This window comes from Ruditapes philippinarum, unplaced genomic scaffold (assembly GCF_026571515.1).
Source record: "Ruditapes philippinarum isolate M1 unplaced genomic scaffold, ASM2657151v2 ctg1674_1_1_1_1, whole genome shotgun sequence".
NCBI classification, from domain to species: Eukaryota; Metazoa; Mollusca; class Bivalvia; order Venerida; family Veneridae; genus Ruditapes; species Ruditapes philippinarum.
Window position 1 is genome coordinate 58672 of NW_026863016.1, and position 17253 is coordinate 75924.

Below are 17253 nucleotides of genomic sequence, written 5' to 3' on the forward strand. Positions count from 1 at the left end.
GAAGAAAAAAAAAGTTTAAAAATTTTAAAGTTTAATAATTATGTTTTTTTTTAAAAATACATGCAATATATTTGAATTTTTTTCCCTTAGAAAAAGCTCAAATTCATTCTTAAGCGGAAAAAAAAAAAAATTTTGTAGAACAATACAGGGATATTGTGTTGATTGTAATCTGTTACTGGCATTTAATTGTTTACTCGTGATTGCTATGTAATTCACAAAGGCGACCAATTTGCAAGCGTAAAATGACTCTGTCATAAGGAAGCATGAGTCATTGATTTTCCTGACTATAGCACTTTCAAATGGATTTGATGTCAACAAACAATGTATGGTCTGTTATTCTAAACATCATGTGAAATTCGCTATTGATTGTTTGGTCTTGTGATTAATACGGGGCAGATTTTCATCTTATATTATACAATATGGATTACTATATTTTTTCTGTGATGCGTGTGTTTATGAAGATGTAAGTATGAAGTTATGACTATTTGCAAGTTATTGTGACATTATCTAAATCATATTATATCTTAATTGTGACATAAATAATATCATATTTACATTGTGACATCAAAATAATACCATATCTTATTTGTAAAGCATACAATATCAAAATTGTAACATTATCTAAATCAAACCATATCTAAATTGTGACATAAAGACAATACCATATTCAAATTGTGACATTATTTTAATCATACCATAACCAAATTGTGACATTATCTACATCCAAATTGTGACATATCTAAATCACACCATATCTTAATTGTAACATCTAAATCATATGTTACCAAATCTTAATTGTGACATTATCTAAATCATGCCATATCTAAAATTGGGACATCATCTAAATCATACCATATCCAAACTGTGACATTATTTAAATCATACAATATCTAAATTGTGACATATATATCATACCATATTTAAATTGTGACATTATCTAAATCATGCCATATCTAAAATTGGGACATCATCTAAATCATACCATATCCAAACTGTGACATTATTTAAATCATACAATATCTAAATTGTGACATATATATCATACCATATTTAAATTGTGACATTATCTAAATCATGCCATATCTAAAATTGGGACATCATCTAAATCATACCATATCCAAACTGTGACATTATTTAAATCATACAATATCTAAATTGTGACATTATATCGTACCATATTTAAATTGTGACATTATCTAAATCATATCATATTTAAATTGTGACTTATATAAAACATACCATATCTAAATTGTGACAATATTATTATCACTCACACCATTTTAAATTGTGACATTATTTAAAACAAAACATATTTAAATTGTGACATATCTAAATCATACCATATCTAAATTGGGACATATCTAAATGGAAGAAATCAATTATTTCCTTGTAAATGATTAAGGCGTGCAAGTTTGTAATAATTTCCTTTTGATTAATGAAATTGATGACTAGTTTGTGTATGTTACGCTTCCTTTGATTACATGTATGAATTAGATCACCTAAATTAGTAAGCAGATGTACAAGGTCCTCAACAGTGATTTTTTTCCTGTATTTTGTGAATGGGACTCAGGGAACCTTTGAATTGTTATACTAATGCTGTAATGCAATTATTTGTAATTATTGTCCTGTTTTATACTCTTAAAATTCATCTATTTTAACAGTTAAAAAAGTTTTATTTAAATCATGTCTTGGAAAATGCCTGCATTCATAATACAATGTAATTTAATGACTACAATATCACATTTTGATTTTTTTTATTAAACAGTTGTGAAATAAAGATACTTTTTGTCTAATGAATGAGTCCAAAGGAGCCTTATTTGGGCCCCAAAACTGCTGAAAAATACACTTACTTAATTTGATTGATCATGATGTATTCATCTACATTTTTGGAAGGCCATCAATAGTGTTGGAATGGGGAAAAAATGTTGTAAAAAACAGAAACTACTTAATGTGCTTTTAAAGTTAAGATATAAATAAATATATCATTTCAATATAAATAAAAGGGTTTTTTTTTTGGTATTTTTTTAAAGTAGCTAATTTCAATCAGTGAATATTATAGGATTTGCTGCATGGAACAGTGTACAAACCATGGCTCATTACTGAGTAATTGTTATAAATGCTAACATTAAAAAAAATGTTAAAGACCCCCTCTAAACAACAAATTGTTACAGATAAATGTATAATAATTACTACATACATTAACTTGTACTGATATATTTATTTGTACAGACCATGTCAATATGTTTACAAAATTATATTTTGGCAATAGAGAGACTTTTAATCAAATTCTATATCAGATGATAAAGTACTACTGTTTTAAGTACGTTTTTCCCGTGACATTGATTATCACTTATACCGTAATTGTTTACTTGAAATTTTCAGGAAATGACGGTTCATTTAACAATCTTATAGGGTTCATTAGTAACTGTTATTTTTTGCTCCTTAATCACTGATAAGCATGATACAGAAAGACTAATTGAACACAAATTAGTTACTTTAAAGGCCCATTATGTCTCAGAAATGCTTTTATTTAATTTCTCAAAAATTTTATTGTGCACTTTTATAGTATCCAAAACCTAACTCACTGGTCAATTAGCTGATCTGTTGCTTTTTGGCTGTTAGTAAATTTATATTGAATTAGTATTTTGAAGTTTGTTTAACTTTCCTACTTTTTTCCAAATTATTTTACTTGATCACTACTAAATTTACTGTAACAAGCATCTAACAATTTCTAAAACCATTCATTAAAAAAACAACAAAAAACAAAACAAAAAAAACATGGTTGCCCAAAATTCTTAAAAAGTAAAAATTAAGAATTTATTTCTGATGCATACTGTGCTTTTAATTAAAGGGGAGCAAGTTAAGCTATTGATAGTCACATATTGTGGCTTATTTCTTCATTATATTAGTTAAAGTGGGTTGATCCGTGATGGAAGGTCTGTATAATACTATAAATAGATATGTTGATAGTATCACATATCATACGTGAGAACAACTAACTGTGAGAACAACAAACCGCAAAAGTATTATACATGGATGTTGTTGCTATGACTGTGAGATACATGATCTGATATGACATATCTATATATAGTGAATTGTTCCAGATCAAAATATTATTACTCATCACATACGAATTCATACTAAATCACATGAAACTTTGTCAACATTTCTTTTTTCAACAAATATTTTATATAAGAATTTCAAAATGATACAGTTCTTTTTTTAATCAACAAAATCATGGTTTGAACATATTTATTTAAGCTTGATTGCGAAACATTAAGTTCTTGCAAGTTATATTTATCACTTTCTAGTCCACTTCCTGGAACCAACCAGTTCTGGTGTCATATGATGAAACATGGTCATGACCCAATTGGGGCTCGAACCCATAATCCCTGGGTTGAGAGGCAGACACCTTAACCACTAGGCCACTGCTCCCCTTGATACACTGTACTTGAAATACTAATGGATGGAAAATGTGCCCATTGTAGACCAATCCATTTTAAAGGATTTTCTTTTTTCTCTAACACTGCAGATTGAAATGTCCATCTGATATTGACAGCAAAATTTGTTATGCAGAAAGCATATCTGGAATATCATATTCAGTAAATATGGAGTGTCTTCTACCACAAATAATGCATTGTCAATGATCTCTGTGCCTTTATAATATCTAGTAACCCATAACTTGTTTGTTTGTGTAATGGACTTGCCCAGCTTTTTTTAGAACAGTCCATTCAAAGTTAAAGGGATTTCAACTATCAAAATACCAAAACTTGAGATACCAACAGTAAAGAGCTTGGTCAGACTATATGGATGCCTATAAAGGCCAGCCTGGCATTAGCCTTATGACAAAGGGTAATTGACATTCATTACCAAACAGATTAAAGGTTGAATTAAACTTAATCAAAAAACAAGTAGACCTTTATAGCATTAATGGCAAACCTGAGTGTGTCAGGTGTTGAATAAAAAGTCCTAAATTCAGGCAATTAACATAGCATGGACATTATCCATAGAGAGAATGGACATTGTTCATGGATAAAATAAATATTGCCCATGGAGAGTGTGGGCAATGTCTATGGAAAGCATGGGTCTTGTCCATTCACTCCATGGACATTGTCCATAATCAGGTATCCTAGGACAGCATGGGCACTATCCATTGATGGTAAATTTTGTCCATGGATGGATGTTTTAATACTCCATGACAGTTGACCATACTAAATCCATGGTAAACCATGGACATTCTACAGCTTAGGTAACCTGAACTAACAAATTTATCTGTTATCACATGATTTTCAGGTGCTCAAAATGTGGACAATGTCTTTCTAACTGGTACTTTGAGAAACATGGCCAGTTGTTCTGTAAACAGGACTACTGGGAGTCCTTTGGGGAGGCGTGTAATGGATGTACAGAAATTATCACAGGACCAGTAATGGTAAGTCAAGTTTACTCAGGTTTCAATGTAATGGGTGTACAGAAATTTATAATCACTGGACCAGTAATAATGGTAAATCAATTTTACTTAAGTTTCAATGTAACGAGTGTACAGAAATTATCACTGAACCAGTAATGGTAAGTCAAGTCAACTTTTAAGAATTAGATACTCACATTTTGTACATAGATAGATGGTAACATGATGTTGCAGGAATCATGGGTTTGTTTAGAGGAGTAGTTCACTTATTGTTATAGTATTGAGTTGTTAGCACAGTCTCAAATTCTCTTATCTGTTTTGTATCATGTGTCAAGTTTTCATGATAAAAAGGTGTCTGGTCAGAAAGCCATAATTTTATGGTAATTATAGATGTTTTAATGATTTATCATTGACAGATGTCACACAATGAAAAAAAGGCAATTTGGTCTGCTGTTATCTGAGAAAATATTACTGTGTTACGTAAAAAGTGTTATGTGGTCTGAAAGATAATGATAATATATGAAAATACCAGGCAGTAGTGGTAGCAGAATTCCCACATGGGATAATGCATCCACAGAGATTGATAATATATGAAAATACCAGGCAGTGGTGTTAATAGCAGAATTCCCACATGGGATAATGCATCCAAAGAGGGGTTAGCATTTTATCAGTTAACCATTTTATGTCAAATAAAAAACAAACTGTAAAGCATATTTACCGATTATTAGTTATATTATTTCACATTTGTATAATTTATTTCAGGTTGCTGGGGAGCACAAGTATCACCCGGAATGTTTTCAGTGTGTCATGTGTCATACATATATTGGAGATGGGGAGAATTATGCCCTCGTTGAAAGATCAAAATTATTCTGGTAATTGATTACTGTATAAATTGTTTAGGCAATGATGGCATGATAGTAGTTTTTCTGTCTTAAATGTGGAGAAGTCAAGGGTTTGATTCCAGATTGGGTCATACCTTAGCCGAGTACCAGATATACATGTATATGAAAAACAATATGGTACTATAATTATTATATAGATCGCGGACCTCAACTGCGTTTGTCCGTGTTAGGAAAAAGTTTTCCACTGTGGTATCATGAAATAAGCAAAATCCCCGCTGAGTGTACTGTACCTTAGTAAAGCTTGGCATGATCCCTTAACCTGGTGATTTTAAGATGAAAATTTAAAGTTTCTTTTTAACAGTATAGGGCTTGGTCAGACTGCATGGGTGTGCAAGCTGACCAGGCATTATACTGGTGGCAAACAGGTTAATTTCTAGCAGGTTAATATACTGTTTTTAGGATTGGTCAGCCTTGTGTTGGTATAAAGTAAGTGGATAAGGTATCATGTCAGCATATTTATAGTCTGATATTAAAACCCATAACTTGCTGTCCATGTCTAATGGATTTGCCCTGCTTTGAATATGGAACAGTCCCATTCCAGTTTTAAGGGATTTCATAAGCAAAATACGAATTTGTGTTGCCAGGTCAGGCTGCAGAAAAGAACACAAAAAACAATGAAGTGTTTTATGAATTGTGAATGTTAAAACATTTCTTAAAGGCTCAGTAAGCCCCCAAAACAATTCTGTTTATTTTTATTGCTCAGAAGCTTTTTCTTTTTGGTGTTCAATTACAGTTTCTGAAATGGTATTCACTGGATATTAAAGGAACTGTATTTGCTGTTTTCTAATTAGTAAAGTTGTAGTAATTTAGTATTTGTGTGAAAGACAAAGTATCACGCCTTGTTTTTTGCTTCATATTTCACATTCAGCTATTTCACATTTGATGTTGTTTCCTTCTTTGATAAGTGTCTAACACGCTTTAATCCATTCTTAAAGTATTGTAAATCACAATTGTGCCTTTAGTTAAGCTTTCTCATATGTATCATATTTATTCATTTCTGAGGCTTGATGTGCCTTTAATAAATTTTAAAAAGTTTAATATTTTTAAACTTTTTTAACTCATCTTAAAGTTTGAAGTTTTATTGTTCCTTGTTTGAAGTGGATGCTATAGTGGTACTTAACTTTTACTTCCAGATAGTAAAATATTTAAGTTGGATTTATTGTAAAATGTCATGATTTGAGATAATATTTATTTCCCATTACATGTACTCTAGTTTTTTTGTGTGCCGAAAACATGACTTTTAAACTTCCCTATACATTGTATTCTCTAATTTGTGTGAGAAAACTAAATATCCAGCTAGCTTGCAGAAGGTTTGTTGTTCTATTCAGAATTGTCTGCCAAAAATAATGCAAAGTGGGAAAATGCAAGGTTTTTTTTGCCAACAGTAATACTGGAATTTAATCTTATGACTTTAACAATGTCATTGTGATGCAAGATTAAACAAATTAATTACATTCTATCACATGTTCAATGTTTGGACTAGAAATTGCATTTTATGGATCATGTATCGCATATCTCTCACAAATTTGATACAAATTTGTATAGAACTTCGACATCTACTCGTATTATAACCAGGAAGTATAATATTCCTAATGGAATTAGATAATGTAATAATCTAAAGTGTATCTTTTCAGTGGGATGTGTTACAATCAACAGATGAAACCTATTCTAGCCGAGACTCCTCGTCGCCGTCGGAAACCACATTCCATACAAATGATAGAAGTACAGCCTACCCCGGACAGGCCTCGCGGCCTCCATTTTAACATTGAGAAGAAGAACACACTTTATACGAGACAGTCTGCTAACAGAATTAATTCTCCGCAAATAAAGATTTCAAAGTAAGTTTTTTTTATAGGAAACCAAGGAATTTTACAAAATCTAAGAAAATTATCTGTGTAACTAAATGAAGTTCAAAGCATTTCAGTAACAAATTTGAGATTATTTGATTTCTGGTTAATATGTTGTATCTTGTCAAAAGTGATTTATGGTAGAAAACAAGGGAAAAATTATTTTTTTCCTAGACCATATTTAGATTCATCACATAAACCACAGCCCAGGAATGTTATAGTCATTTTATAAAAACAATATTACACTGGTGTAATAACTCTTTAACATAACATCATTTGTGTTATATACATATACATTGTAAAATAGTGTTTAAGGGTGCTAATGTTAGCATTACACTATAGGGGCGTCAAGGAAAAATGACTCTTTTTTAACAGGAAACCGTTCTTAACTTGGATATGTGATAAATAGAATATTATTGGTGTAGATTCAATATTAAATTTGTTGAAACTAGACTCGTTGAATATAACAATATAATGCAATGCTTTGGTCATTTTATGAAACTTGTTCATAAATCTGAACTTGTTTAATATCCTCTATTTACCATCTTGTTTTCAACAAGATGCTTTCATGAATTAAAAAAAAGGATATAATTATACTGTTAAAAAAAGCATTCATAGTTTCTTAAACAAAAATCCAGTAATAAAAATTTTTCTCTGGTAAAAGAAAATCTAGTAGTTCTTAGAAATTTCTCTGACATAAAAATATTCAATATTTCTAAGAATTTTCTATGGCAAAAAATTGTTTTGTCAGAAATTCTTGGAAATTTTCTTGACAAATAAACAGTAATTATGCAATTAACACCTAGCTGTGGAAGGATTAGTATAAATTTGTACAGAAAAGAAAATTAGTTTGCTAGGGGTGCATTCTAAAATATTCTATTACTAAATTATTTGTTTTATGCGACAATTGCGACAATTATGATACATGTATATGAAAAAAAAAAATGTTTTGACAACAATGGAATAACACGGGATACAATGGAAATAAGTGTCTCTCTTTTTTTTCCGTGCTATCCTTGGTACTGGTGTGCATATCATTGCTTACTTAATCTGATGTATGTTAAATATTTGTACTGTACATGTTGTTTTAAATGTCCATGTATATGTATTCTATTACGAAAATAGATATAATCATGAACTTAAAACTCTAAATAAATTTCACATGCTCTCTCTATGCACCAAAAAGAATAACATGTATACATAATTAAAGTAGAAAAAAATGTTATATCATATATATTTATATTTTTCTTTTTTTTAAACAGGATTGATAGCAATCCGGAACTCTTGGATTTAAGCATTGGTGATCAAATCATTGAAGTGAATGGCCTTAGTGTTAAAGATCAATATATTCAAGAAATTAAATCAGTGCTGGAAAACCCCAATGAAGCCTTACACCTTATGGTTGAACGAGATCCCTCACCGTTACCTGTACAACAAAGTTCTCCAGTATACAGTTCTGACACCGAATCGGACACGGAGAGAGTGTCAGTTTCGTCACCTGATGCGGTTCAAGTGGAAGGAACAAAAGTTCTCCTGAGGCCAAAGGATAATGGAAGTAGCCATAGGTATGTATTGTGTTGCTCTTGGAAGTTGACATTTTATTTTCATGGTGTTTCTTAACAATTTAATGTACAAAATTAATATTTTATGTTTAAAAAAAAAAATCAAGAAAAGGTGCGATTGAAAAAAAAAGGTATGAAATTTTCTCTGAAAGAAGATTTGCTGACTGCGGGGAAGAAAATACTTTGATTCTGAATTTGAAAGTTATACCTTTTAAGTAATAGATGTAGATGTTTGTTACCTTAATGTACCTTAATGCCATTTTAAGTAATAGATGTTTGTTTTTAAAGTACCTTAATGTGTAAATATTTTTTTTTTAAAGGAGAAGTCATGTTAGAAGAAGAAGTAAGTCTCCATCACCCATGCCAGCTTCCCGTCAAAAAAGTGTAGACCTCAGCCGAGCTCAGTCATTCCGCACTATGCCAGAGACACATCGTGTTTTCCGCACCAGTGATCTTGTTCCGGGCCCTATCCTGGGGAAAGGTTTCTTTGGGCAGGCTGTAAAGGTCACACATAGACTTACAGGAGAGGTGATGGTGCTTAAAGAATTGTATCGCTTTGACGAAGATGCTCAAAAAAGTTTCTTGAAAGAGGTATGCATTTTGAATGTTTCTTTATAAAGTCAGTAGTAATGATGATTGGTTTGTAGGTGTGGAATTTTGTGGCACATCTACAATTATTTCTAATTCAGACTTATTGTTTATCTTTATAAAATACTTTGAAACAGTTTGTCACCATAAATCAAACAAATGTTCATGAAATATTTTCACTGGATGCAAGTAAATATCTTACATTTTTTGCCAATTTTTCTTCTCTGAATGAATGTTTTTTTGTTTTTTTTAAGAAATGTCAGGCTGATAGTTAATATGGGATCTTTTACTCTTAAGGTTATCACCCTTTGCTACCAGTATAGAGCCAGGCCAGCCTGCTCATCTGTGAAGTCTGACACGCTGTAGTGTATAATGTTAGTAACTAAATTTGTGTTTTTTTCTTATGTTGAAATCCCTTTAACTTTGAATGAACTGTTCCTGTATCCATAACCAGAGCAAAAACATTACAGAAATTCTGAAGATTATGGGTTTAGTCATGTTAAGAGAATCTCTCTGTTTGCAGGTTTCTGTGTTAAGAAGTTTAGATCATCCCAGTGTATTAAAACTTCTTGGTGTGATGTATAAAGACAAGAAATTGAATCTTGTCACAGAGTTTATAGAGGGCGGCACACTGAAAGATCTCCTACAGGACCAGTCTAAAACATTGTCATGGTTACAGAAAGTAAACATGGCAAAGGACATTTCATCTGGAATGGTAGGTTAAAAATTTACTAAAGTATTTCTAATACATGTACATGTATATGATGAAAGATGTTTGCATTTTATGACTTTGAATGGAGAGATATAGAATGTATATGTATTAGGGCAGGATTTTGTCCCAGGCATCTGTTTGTCACTCTTCAGACAATTTTACCTTGGCAGAAACATCTTCATTCTAATGGCTAGAACCTTAATACTTGAATACAACATCTTGGTGATGAGATTATTATCTTTGTGCATTGAAATATGACCTTGAGATTGACCTTAAAAAATCTTCTTGTGAAAAACTACTAGTCCAATTTCAACCAAACTTGGCAGGATTGTTCCTTGGGTGAAGGGCTTTCAAAGTTGTTCAAAGAATTTCATTCCATGCAGAAATCTGGTTGCCATGGCAACCAAAAGGAATTATAAGAATAAATTTAAAAAATCTTCTTGTAAAGACCCAAAAGGCCTAGAGCTTAGATATTTTGCATAAGGCATTGTCTGGTAGACCTCTAACAAGATTGTTCAAATTATAGCCCTGGGGTCAAAATTGGCCCCGCCCCAGGGGTCATTGATTTTCACTATGTACATATAGTAAAAACTTTAAATACCTTCTTGTAAAAACCCAAAAGGCCTCGAGCTTAGATATTTTGCATAAGGCATCATCTGGTAGACCCTTACCAAGATTGTTCAAATTATAGCCCTTGGGTCAAAATCGGCCCCGCCCCGGGGTCATTGATTTTCGCTATATGAACATACGAGGGTTGTTCGGAAAGTTTTGAGACAATATGATTTTCTCTGTTTCTAATTACAGCTGCGAATATTATTTAATACAAATTATAGCTTAATATGTTATTTATCCGAGTTATGTCTTTAAAACGTTGTAACGTTACTATACGGCATATAATCGTTTCCATAGCAACACCTGTCTACGCATCCTGGCGCACGGACTATTTTCTTGTTATAAGTTTTCTTACTGAATAAAAAGAGCCCCTAAAATTGCGCCAAACGTCACGAAAATTTTATGACGTCACTTCCAACTTAAGGTAGCTCGCTACTTTCCGACCGAAATTTGACAATATCTCACTTCTTGATAATTTCTGGTATACAGAAATGTAGATATGTAAGCTTTACTTCTGCAGCATTATTTTATAAATAAACAGCGTTACTATGACGTCAAAGCGCCCTCTATCGGTGGCGGCGAAATTGCGTCTTTTTTATCAATAAACCGGTCTGTTATTATCAATTTTCATCCGATTTCCTTCATTTTAATTTTATAATGTTCAGTAAATGTATGTCTTTGTAACGATGTCTTTCTTGAACATTTGCTTAATACTCTGCGATTCTACGTTATTTTCCCTCACGTTCTGACGTCCATATTTGATGCAAATATCGCGCGATATCGCAATAAAGATTGTGAAATAATAAAAAATCAACACGGTGAATTTTGCTTTAATTTTTTTAACATGTAGTGAAGTCATAAAAGAAAATATTTATGCAATAAAAATATAGGGTCAACGCGTAAGATATTTTGCTATTACTATTTGAATATAAAATAAAGGGTGAGTAAAACGTAATGATTTTGGTGACGTCAAATATTTTTCTCAAGAAAGTTTGCGCGACTTTTTCGATAAATAACATACTGACAGGAATAAAAATGTGTGAAAACCATCAACAACAATAGTTTGAAGACATGTTCCGTAAAAATGTTCTTTTAAGAGTCCTGTCAGATGCCTGCATTTCGATGAATATCTTCAATTATATACATGTACAACAAATCAGGGTATAACTGTCTGCAAAAGTTGGTATCAATCGCTGAAAAACTGCAACGAATGGATATAAATACCTCGAGGACTGAAAGACAATTCAGAATATTGAAAGATATAATTAAGTGGAAATTATAAAAACATAAATTTTGCAAAGAATGTCAGAAAAAAAGAATGAAAAGGTTGGTGCAGTCGCAATGTCATCATGCTATGTGTATCTCGGTACAACATAAACTTCCATGTTATCATATGTAACAATTTTGAATTGTATATATCAGTTAGTAGGAACAGAGACATAGATAACATCTATGTCTGTGGTAGGAAATGAATCAAATTTACGTTTCAAAAATATATGATCAACTGGAAGTAGCAACGATTTGTACGTAATCCATGATTCACTGGTAGTCTTAATTATATTATAAAATCTAGCAGACATTTTATTCAAAAATTTTCTACACGTATAAAAATTTATTTATTAACAGCCATCAGTTATTCTATTTTATCTCGCAGCTAAATACCCTGCACTAAGCGTGTGACTCAGATTTAAAGCAGGAATCACGCTCTCGTGCTATGGCTTTAATTTTTCACGTATTTCACATAATTACAGATATTCTTATTTATTTTAAACTAGCTGACTCGCGGTATGCGTTTACTAGCGCATCTTTGAGGCGACCTGAAGCCGCGATCATTTCTCGATTAGAGGCGAAAGTTCCGTTGATTTATTTTGTATGTTCAGAAGCGAAGAATTTTGCATATTAAATACAGATTCCCTTGTATTGAAGACGTACATGTAGGATCCTCAATTTGTGTGATTATGGTTGTGGGAGAAGCTCGTTTTTTGTCTGCACATAATGCAGTGCTATGTAGAGCCTATGAAAATAATGAACTATGAATTTTATGTTTTATATCTTCTTATGTTTTAATATTGGGTTTAACGCCGCTTTCAACAGTATTTCAATTAAAGCGGAGGGAGTTTAACGAAACCAGTGTTTCTCACAGTATCAACTTCTCTTTGAAAATGAATGACAGCAGTCCGAGGTGGACCTTGAAACATTTCATACACAGTAAACAATTCTAAAGGATAATCTATTAGAACAATACGCAATCGTGTCTCTAATTCAGCGTAAGACCACTTTACCGATTACAACGTGGCAACAGAAGAATATTCAAAGTAAAAAAAAACTGATTATGATCTCCGTTAATAAGGGAGAAGTCCATTTTATTGCTAACATCATAAGTTACACGTTTTGTTGGTGTGTGTTTTGAGGTTGTTTTTTTTTTTCTTGTTTTTATATTTTTGTTTTTAAGCAAACTGTATTGTATTAAAAAATGAACAAGATAACGTCAACATAATACATTATTCGTATTCAGTGGTAACAGTTGCACAAGTTATTTAATAATTATATTTTGTATTTAATCAAAATATACAGTTTAACCTTTACAGAGAAATGCCCTTTGTTGCCTAGAGTGGTTGCTCTACAGAGGTAAAATGTAGTGGAACTCTTTAGAAATAAATAATACTTTGAGGGCCGCTATGTTATACTGTACAGTAATGAAAAAACGGTAATGAATCCGAGTTGAGTAATGGTTGTATTGGGTGTTTCACATTCGAGTCTGCAGTTGAGAATATGCTTATATATATTTTTTATTCAGTATGATTTTGCTTCCAAAATAGTTTATAGTTTGTCACATAAGTGCTCATTTTCTAATTATCATGACATTTTAATTAGATTATAATTATATAATCTATGTATTGCACAGACTTAAAAATGGTAAGCAAAAATAAAAATAAAATAAAGGTTTTTGTGTCTTGTACAGTTTGTTTTTAAATATTCTTAAAGGGACTCCACTGAGGTTGAAAAGCCAAACACATAACATTTTAATTTCTTACATAAATGAGCTGGGCACTTTAAACAGAAATATATGCGAAGATAGTTAAGAAATATACTTTGAAATAAATTGAAAATCGTATTTTTATGCTTTTGTTAGCCCGATTTGGGTGAAAAGCGTTTAAGCGCTTTCATTTTGAATAATTATTCTGGAAAAACGAAGTGCGCGAATGCTCTGAAATTTTGCACAAAGATTCGTGGTGTAAACCTACATCAAATGGTTCATTTATCTGGAAAAAATATTTTCAGTTCCATCATGTCAAAATACCTCAGTGGAGTCCCTTTAACATATTTGAATATTATTTCTGAAATTTATTTATCACTTATTTCGGCACATTTGTATGCATATCTATTTTAATTGTATTTTTACGATGTGTATGTCACCGAGGCTCGTCTGCCTTTATGTGATTTTATGAAAGTGTTTAAAGGCTGAATGTAACGTAAAATAAATATTCTACGGCAATATGTGAATGTTATTTTTTGCGCTAAAACTAGTTAATTAATATAATAATATAACACTTTAACAACATCACATTATAAAATTAGAATTAAAAGATGTATGAGACTGTGTCCTGCAAATTAGAAAAGTATTTAAAAAAGGGATTGTCGGATTAAACATTGTAAATGTGCTCATCTAGCGCATGCTTTCAATGAGAAAATAATCAACAATTTAAAAAATATACATTTCATCAATTCCCTGTGTTGTTTATACTTCCTATCGTAATGTTTGACGTAAGAAAATTGTTATTTGGTATTATTCTTTGAACTCCAACAACTATTAACGTAACCAAAATCATAACGTTTCACTCACCCTTATTTTATTTTAAAACCATAATAGCAAAATATCTTACGCGTTGACCCTATATTTTTATTGCATAAATATTTTCCTTCACTATCTCACTACACGCTCGGAAAATTATAGCAAAATTCACCGTGTTGAATTTTTTTTATTACACAATCTTTAATGCGATATCGCGCGATATTTGCATAAAGTATGGACGTCAGAACGTAGAGAAAAATGACGTAAAATCGCAGACTATTAAGTAAATGTTCAAGAAAGACATCATTACAAAGACATACATTTACTGAACATTATGATATTAAAATGAAGGAAATCGGATGACAATTGATAAGAACAGACCGGTTTATTGATAAAAAGACGCAATTTCACCGCCACCGATAGAGGGCGCTTTGACGTCAGAGTAACGCTGTTTATTTATAAAATAATACTGCAGAAGTAAAGCTCACATATTTATATGTTTGCATACCAAAAATCATCAAGATCTGAGATGTTGTCATATTTCGGTCGGAAAGTAGCGAGCTACCTTAAGGACGTCATTTCCGCTAGTTGTTTAAGCCGTTACCGCAGATCATTATAGCAATACGTGCGCGACAAGACAACGACTATGGAAACACTGTCAAAAGAGGAACAGCGTGTTTTTATTAAGTTTTGCGTTAATCTTGGGAAAACGCCAACAGAAACTAAGCAACTTCTAGAACAGGCAAACAACGGACGTACTGTTAGTCGACCATTGGTATTTAGATGGCATAAAGAGTTTCGGGATGGCAGAAAGTCAACAAAAGACAAGGAAAGGAGCGGTCGCCCATCCGTCATCGACGATAAACTGACACTTGCACGAGGAATCCGGTTTGAGGACCTAGTTGAACTGCGCTCTAGAGATATGAGCATTATTGCAACATTTAAATCTGACAGGTATAGAAATGTATTCGCCAAGTGGGTTACGAGGCATGAGAAATGTGTACGTTGTGAAGGAAGATACTTTGAAAAGGAGTAGCAGTTGACTTTTCTACGGTGACGTTAAACTCTGGAAATAACGGCAACGTCGGATAATGTCGTTGCGTGCGCCGGGTCACCGGTAGTGTCTGTGCCTAACGCTTTGTAGCTTTTGTATACATGAAGCTATTGTTATGAAATTTTACACTATAATAGATGAGGTATTAAAGTAATACATAGTAAACTCTTGTTTGATTTTATCTTTTCCAACGCTAAATATTGACCCAGTCTCAAAACTTTCCGAACAACCCTCGTATAGTAAAAACTTAAAACACCTTCTTGTAAAGACTTAAAAGGCCTAGAGCTTAGATATTTTGCATAAGGCATTGTCTGGTAGACCTCTACCCAGATTGTTCAAATTATAGCCCTGGGGTCAAAATCGGCCCCGCCCCAGGGGTCATTGGTTTTCCTTATATGTATATAGTAAAAACTTAAAAAAATTCTTCTAGCAATTGACAAATGCTAGAGGTTAGATATTTTGCATGAAACATTGTGTTGTAAACCTCTAGCAAGATTGTTCAAATTATAGCCCTGGGGTCAAAATTTCCCCCGCCCTGGGGGTCATTGATTTTAATATATACATATAGTAAAAAATCAAAAAATCTTATTGTCTGAAGGTACAAGGCTTAGAGCTTTAATATTTGTTAAATAATATCATCTAAAGGTACTCTTCCAAAGTTGTTCAAATTTTGCCTCTTGTATCAAAATTAGCCCCGCCCCTGGGAGCCATAGGTTTATCTTATATGTATATAGTTAAAACTTAAAAAATCATCTTCTCTAAATTTACAAAGGATAGAGTTAAGATATTTTGCATGAAACATTGTGTAGCGAACCTCTAGCAAGATTGTTCAAATTATAGCCCTGGGGTCAAAATTGGTTCCGCCCCGGGGGTCATTGATTTTCATTATGTACATATAGTGAAATTTTTTTTTTATTTTTGTCTGAAGGTTCAAGGCATAGAGCTTTGATGTTTGATATATTATATCATCTATAAGTCCTCTACCAAAGTTGTTCAAATGTCAAAAATTGGCCCTGCCCGGGGGCAGTGATTCTCATTATGTACACGTATTAAAAACAGAAAATAAAACAAATGTTTTCTGAATAGGAGAAAGCTATAGCTTAAATATTTGACTTGAAATGTTGTTTGGTGAACCTGTATCAAGATTGTTATTAAACCCTTGGGTCAAATTTATGCCTTGCCCAAGGAGACAGTGACCTACTTTCTTGTCCTTTGATGTACAGCAATGACATTTAGACCATGTGCACAGTTTTAGTTGTAAACTTTGACCTAGATTTTGATGATGTGACCTACTTTCTTGTCCTTTGATGTACAGCTATGAAATTTGAACCATGCAGTGGCATAGCATTTTTCTCAAATGCAATCTTGTTTTTTATTGATTATCAGCTTTTGGATTATCCATCTTAGTTATTTTATAAATGCATTAATTACTTTTTCAGGCATATTTACACTCAATGGACATAATACATCGTGATCTCAACTCAAATAATTGTCTTTGTCGTGCAGTAAGTATTTTTTTTATTGGCACAGAGTGGTTCCTCTTTATTTTGTGCAAATATTGAGTTAATGCCCCTGATTTACTTTATAAAGTAGATTTTTAAATGGGAATCTGTACTTAATGGTAATCAGCCCAAAGTAGTATTTCAGCACATAAAAGTTTGTTTATATACATGTATAATAATTATTCAAACTTAATCATGAGTTACAGCCCCTAAGTAAAGCAAGATTTAAGATTATTTTTCACTGCAGCATTTTTATCTGGATGCCTGTATGAGTAA

At 32.1% G+C, this 17253-nt stretch overlaps 1 protein-coding gene across 2 annotated transcripts in view; it reads left to right on the forward strand.

Annotated features, from left to right (window-relative positions):
• The window catches only part of LOC132720885 (LIM domain kinase 1-like), a 35101-nt gene that overhangs the window by 10335 nt on the left and 7513 nt on the right, over positions 1-17253 (forward strand). The window contains exons 1-8 of one of the 2 annotated variants that reach the window (XM_060705120.1): positions 312-463; positions 4294-4429; positions 5168-5277; positions 6942-7145; positions 8417-8719; positions 9037-9307; positions 9828-10019; positions 16915-16980. In XM_060705120.1, coding sequence (XP_060561103.1) covers positions 420-463; positions 4294-4429; positions 5168-5277; positions 6942-7145; positions 8417-8719; positions 9037-9307; positions 9828-10019; positions 16915-16980 — 1326 coding nt within the window. In that variant the 5' untranslated portion in view covers positions 312-419. Of the gene's footprint in view, positions 1-311; positions 464-4293; positions 4430-5167; positions 5278-6941; positions 7146-8416; positions 8720-9036; positions 9308-9827; positions 10020-16914; positions 16981-17253 lie in introns of those variants that run through there. The other variant, XM_060705118.1, reaches the window with a different exon arrangement.